The sequence below is a fragment of the Pezoporus wallicus genome, unplaced genomic scaffold (genome assembly GCF_028554395.1).
Source record: "Pezoporus wallicus isolate ANWC-B61680 ecotype Strahan unplaced genomic scaffold, APGP_CSIRO_Pwel_v1 contig_14027, whole genome shotgun sequence".
In the NCBI taxonomy this organism is placed as follows: domain Eukaryota; kingdom Metazoa; phylum Chordata; class Aves; order Psittaciformes; family Psittacidae; genus Pezoporus; species Pezoporus wallicus.
The window spans coordinates 523,031-528,917 of record NW_026640337.1 but is presented as its reverse complement, the minus strand read 5'-3'; the positions used below and the strand labels follow the sequence as shown (position 1 = coordinate 528,917).

General features: G+C 58.2%; 1 protein-coding gene across 1 annotated transcript; it reads right to left on the bottom strand.

Moving 5' to 3' along the window:
• On the bottom strand, positions 1 to 4,134 carry FEM1A (fem-1 homolog A). Its single transcript, XM_057418794.1, has 2 exons — positions 3,995 to 4,134; positions 1 to 2,426 (listed from the first exon to the last, which is right to left on the bottom strand). The coding sequence occupies exons 1-2, from the start codon at positions 4,132 to 4,134 to the stop codon at positions 479 to 481; spliced, it is 2,088 nt and encodes a 695-aa protein (XP_057274777.1). The 3' UTR covers positions 1 to 478.
• Between the last annotated feature and the right edge of the window lie 1,753 nt (positions 4,135 to 5,887).

Genomic DNA, 5,887 nt, shown 5'->3' with positions numbered 1-5,887 from the left:
TTAGTTGGAAGATGCTTTATTCCTCACTTGCATTCCTATCTGCTCGGTATGTGGGATGGGAAGCACTAGATCACATGTGTGAGGTGTAGCTGCTCCAAAGCTTAATGCTCAGTTAATCCAGCACTAAGGGGAGAGGCAGCAGGTCCCAGGGGATCTCCATGGTCCTTCCTTCTCAGGGCAAGACGGTTGGCATGGGAAAGGGCAGGGGCCGCAGTCTTCTCTGGATACAGTGCACTGGAGCTGTCTGGTACCTGAAGGTGACAACACTGAGGGGCAGCCATGGGCTCTCGAGCCTCCTCTTCCCCTAGTCCTGCACACGCCAGCTTCATGGTGACAGATGAGGACGAAGCTCACATCCCATCTCAGCACAGCAACAGCCTTCAGCATCTAGGCAAGGATGGGCCAAGATCCCAGGCTGCACGACCTCTGTGGGGTGGAAGAAGCGACGGGAGAGGCTGGAGGCTTCAGCTCTCCCACCCTAATGCAGTTCAATGAAGGCTTCCAGCTCCTCGGGGATGAAACCCTTGTAGGGAATCTTGTGCTTGTCCAGGGCGCGAGCAGCAAGGCACTGGAGGGTGATGTAATTGAAGGGCTGCATCATGCTCTTGGTGAGCAGCTTCTCATCCAGCAGCTCATAAGCAGTCTGCTTGAAGGCATTGGTGGCATCCATATGGGCTCCAGCCTCCATCAGGGCACTCATGATGAGCGGGCAGTTGTTGCGGGCGGCAATGTGCAGCGGGGTGTTGTTGTCGTAGTCACGGCTGTCCGGGTCAGCCCCACACTCCAGCAGCAAGTTCACAACGTGGAGCGATGGGAATTTGCCCACGGGATAACGTCCCACTGTTGTGGTATCTTTGTCCACAGCCATATGCAAGGGAGTGAAGCCGTTCTTGGCCCGGGGGCTGCACTTGAGCAGGCGGTAGATGGCCTGGCGCTTCTGGTGCTCCTGCTCCGGGGTGCACTCCACCTTCTCCAGCAAGAAGACCAGGTGCAGGATAATGGCCAGCGTCTTGGTGAACTGTGCTGAGTCAACTACAGGGTCCTTGCCATGCACAAGAGCTCTCTCCACCTCCCGGACCCCTTTGCTCAGTACTCCCATGAGGTCTGAGAAGCCCAGGTGAGTTGCTAAAGTGCCTTTGGAGCGGTCCTGAAGCACATAAGAGAAAAGCTCAGCAAAGGAAAGGAAGCTGCTGGCAGTCATGGGGCTGAGAGGCTCCAGGTTGCCTTGCTGCATGTCCAGGGCGTACTTCCACAGGTTAATGCAGCGCTCAAAGTTGCCGGAGTCAGCGTAGACGGCTCCTCGGTAACGGATGTAATAGGAAGTGTCCGGGTGGGAAGGCCCCAGGATGCGCTCTCGGATCAGCAGCGCCTGCATGCGCATCTCATCCGGATCAGTGATCAAGGCTTCCAGCTCCTCCAGCGAACTCACTTCCCGGGAATAGTCATAGGCCAGCACCAGCTGCCGGGGCTCAGGTTTAGGCAGGTATTGTCCCCCCTCGCACCGAAGCTCCATCGCCCTTCGCCAGTACTTGTGGGCTCCCAAAAGGTCTCGTTTCTTATCCACAAACGTGGCACCCAGCAACTCCAGCGCTTCCACAGCAGCCTCTCGAGTGCAGAACACGTTAGGGACCTGCTGCTCATCCTGGCTGGAAGCTGAGGCACAACATCTCTCACACGCCTCTTCATCACTGCCCTGAGGAGCCTGCTTGCCAGCGCCACAGCACCTCTGATGGCTCCCACCTGAGGCACAGGTCCCGTTTTGGCTCCCTGCAACCTCCTCCTCCTCCTGCTGCAGCCCCCCTTGGATGAGGTACTCCACAATGTTGGTGTGCCCGGTGACGCTGGCAGCCAGCAGAGGAGTCATGCCATAGCCATCCTTCTCCATGCGGGCTTTGGAGCGGAGCAGGAGCTGCAGGATCTCCAGGCTGCCGGACTCAGCGCAGTCATGCAGGGCTGTGTTCCCCTTCACGCTCCGGCGGTTGACATCAGCCCCTTTCTCTAACAAGTAACGTGCAATCTCCCGGTGCCCTTTGTAGCAGGAGATCATCAAACACGTGTGTCCGTGCCGGTTGGCTACTTCCAGGTCTGCCCCGCGCTCCCCGACCAAGTAACGCACGATCTCCAGGTGCCCATCGAAGCAGGCGGCCCGCAGCGGCGTGGAGTTGGTCAGCGTGGTCTGGTTCACCGAGGCCCCGTGATCCAGGAGGCTGCGCACCACCCCCAGGTGCCCGGCGGCAGACGCTGCCCACAGCGGCGGGGCCCCCTCGATGGTCTCCCCGTCGAAGTTGACGGACCCCTGCCCCTGCAGTGCGCGGCCGGGCCGGGCCGGGCTGCGGCCTCCAGGGCCCGTGGGCAGGGCAGGAACGGGACTGAAGCGGCTCCAAGCTTTCCGTGGGGCCCGGGCGCCGCGTTCCTCCTGCTGGGCTCTATTTATAGGTGTTCTCTTCCCCGTTCCAGGAAAACAAGGCCAGCCCGGTTATTCCCGTTATTATTATCCCGTCTGTCATTATCATTATTCAGTGCGTTCACCCGTTTAGGTCCTGTCTGGAATTACCTTGGATTATCCTGCTAACGCGTGTTGCCTTGACATGGAATAGCATTTCTGTTGCTAAGAAACTGCTTTCTGCATCACGGACTCGTTTTCCCGTCAGCAGCTGCTGAAGTCCAGGAGCAGCTCCCGAGAGCCGCGATGTCCATGGCAGAGTTCCACGCAAGCTGCACGGAGGTGTGCGGTGTGTGCAGGGATGCAGCAGGTCCATGCGGGGAAAGGAGCACCTCTGGTGTGTCCGTGCGGTGTGAGCGTGGTTTCCTGTGTGCTGCAGTGCGTGGGAGCAGCCCCATATCCCCTCCGCACATGGATGTGTGAATGCACGCACAGGGATGTGTGAATGCACGCACAGGGATGTGTGAATGCACGCACAGGGATGTGTGAATGCACGCACACGGATGTGTGAATGCACGCACAGGGATGTGTGAATGCACGCACAGGGATGTGTGAATGCACGCACACGGATGTGTGAATGCACGCACATGGATGTGTGAATGCACGCACATGGATGTGTGAATGCATGCACAGGGATGTGTGAATACACGCACATGGATGTGTGAATGCACGCACATGGATGTGTGAATGCATGCACAGGGATGTGTGAATGCACGCACAGGGATGTGTGAATGCACGCACACAGATGTGTGAATGCACACACAGATGTGTGAATGCACGCACATGGATGTGCACACGGGTGTGTGAATGCACGCACACGGATGTGTGAATACACACACACGGATGTGCACACGGGTGTGTGAATGCACGCACACGGTCACAAGACAACAGCTGTGTTCTCTTCAGCTGATGGCACCGAGCGGTGCGGTGATGCTGCAGGGAAGGGATGGGATCCGGAGGAACCTGGACAGGCGGAGAGGTGGGACCATGGGAACCTCATGGAGGTGAACAGGGGCCAGGTCCAGCCCGTGTGTTAGGGCAGTCCCAGCACAGCCACAGGCTGGGGGGTACGGGATGGAGCAGCCTGAGGGGAAGCTCCCCGTGACCCAGCCCAGACCCCTCCGGGAGCACCCCAGAGCAGGAGCTCAGGGAGGGGATCCTGCCCCTCTGCTGCGCTCTGGGGAGAACCCCCTGCAGCCCTGACCCAGCTCTGGGGCAGCAGCACAAGAGGGACGTGGAGCTGCTGGAGTGAGGCCAGAGGAGGCCATGGAGATGCTGCGAGGGCTGGAGCAGCTCTGCTCTGGAGCCAGGCTGAGAGAGCTGGGCTGGGGCAGCCTGGAGAAGAGAAGGCTCCTGAAGGGGAGACCTGAGAGCAGCTCCAGTGCCTGAAGGGGCTGCAGGAAACCTGGAGAGGGGCTTTAGACCAGGGCCTGGCAGGGGTTGGAGCTGGATGAGCTTTGAGGCCTTTTCAACCCAAACCAGGCTGGGATCCTGGGGTTCCAAGTAAAGAGCTGCCGGCAATGAGCTGGGGCAGACGTGGTCCGGTTTAACCTGTGCGTGTTGGTGTGCACGGGGGGCTGCGTCTCCATCCCTGCTTGTGAACCCGCAGCACTCGGGCTGCTCAGGTGGATGCACGGCGACATCTCCCCTCCCTGCTGGCTCGCTGGTGTTGCCATGGTGATGAGATGCATTCGCACTCTTAGTGAGGTATCTGTTAACGAAAGCTTCCTATGAATTTCCCCTCCGTAGAACGCGGATGGAATTCACCGGAACACCAGGGAGGGTTTTTAGGTCCCAGTTTACTCCAGAGCCTGCCCGCGCTCTCGGCTGGGCTCTCAGAACCATCACAGGGTAGAAACGCAGGCGAGGAAAATGGCTTTTTCCATGGGTAAAGAGCAATGAGAGAGCGAAGAGCACGAGGAGGAGCCAGAGCAGCCTCTCCCTGCAGGGCCGGGACTCACATCCCTCATCTGCGCAGTATCCCCCACAAGCCCCGGAGGCTCCCGGGCAGGGTGATGCAGATAAAGCCTCGGGCGGTATTCCCAGGGTATAGAGGGGAATGGAATCCCCGCCAGAGGGAAGAGCAACTAAAGCATGAGCCGCTGCGACAGGGCTGCCGGGTTGTGTGGCAGGAGGGTTCATTGTGTCTGCAGCTGCCCTTTCAGAGCCCCTTTCAGCCAGGCTGGATCACGCAGTGCTGCAGGAGCAGCAGCATCTTCCTCCCAGGGTACTTAAAAAGCAAGTGAGTGGATGACCGGAAGTATTGGACAGGGACTTTAGAGGTCCAGGCTGAGACCTCACCCTTGCTAGAGACTCCTTGGGCCGGTCCTCTCATCTTCAGGCTTATTTCCCTGCCAATAACATGGGAATAACGACTGCTCTTTACCTGGCTGCTTATTGAGACTGTGAACTCGGAATGTACAGCCCGGGTTTGCTGGGCTTGTAGGGCAGCCAAAGCCACAGAGCTTCAATTCAAAACCATAGCATACAGCGCTGACAATGATACAGTGACATGGTTTGGGACGTTTTTAGCATGAAAGGCTCAGGAGTTCCTCATCCGTTGCTCCACACTGGAGGCCTTCCCTCCGACTGGGGGAACGTTTGGATCCGTGCTAAGGGTTCCAGAAGGAGATGGAGAAGTTAGGATCCGAGGCCATGCTCACAGCCCCGAAAGCCAACGTCAAGGGCAGTGCTCCTGCTGCTCTGCTCGGTGGGACCCCACTTGCAGCACTGGGGTCCTCAGCATGAGGACAAATGGGAGCTTTGCAGGCAGCTCCGTACCAGGCTTTTCTCAACCTTTTAGGGCTTTGCCTGATCTCCACACCCGGAGGGTGATGGCTTCAGGCTGCCGGGCCCAGTGAAGCCAGAGCCATCTCCTCAAGCAGCTCCATGAGGAATGTGCTGTACAAAGGGAACAAGCCTAAAACCAGTGCAAAAGGGCACCGTGGCATCAGGAGGAGCAACGAGCCCGTGCCCAACTTGCTGCAGGGGCTTCTGTCCTGTAACCACCTTCCTCACAAGGGCTCGGGATGACGTGTCCTGTGCTCGTACAGGGCACGAGGCCGCGGCTAGCTGGGAGGAGGGATTCTGATCAGACTGCACAAGAGGCAGGCTGGGTTCACACTCAGGCAATGGGCTTTCATTTACGTTAGGCACCAGGCTGGCAATTCCAACGTTAATGGTGGCACTGCTGCCCTCTGAGGTTTTGTGGATTTAATAGATCAGTGGGGGAGAGGGGGAGCCTGGCTCCTTCTTGCTGAGGATACAGGGATCTTTCCTTTCAGCCAGCATCAAAGGGCAGGGATCTGTCCGTCAGAGTCCGTCAGCTCTTTCAGCAGTAGGTTTCCTGGGAGAAGCATTGCTCTGCTCCTGCCTCTGCATTAGCCAAGGTGATAAAGAGTAGCTTTGGATCCCTCCCTCTCCCAGACAGAGAGGACAAAAGAC

Bases quoted from the DNA above. Each gene is read 5' to 3' on its own strand.
- FEM1A (XM_057418794.1), bottom strand. From the start codon at position 4,134: ATGCATCTCATCACCATGGCAACACCAGCGAGCCAGCAGGGAGGGGAG. The intron at 2,427-3,994 runs GTTAAACCGGAC...ACCTATAAATAG, and splicing joins GTGCACACCAACACGCACAG to AGCCCAGCAGGAGGAACGCG.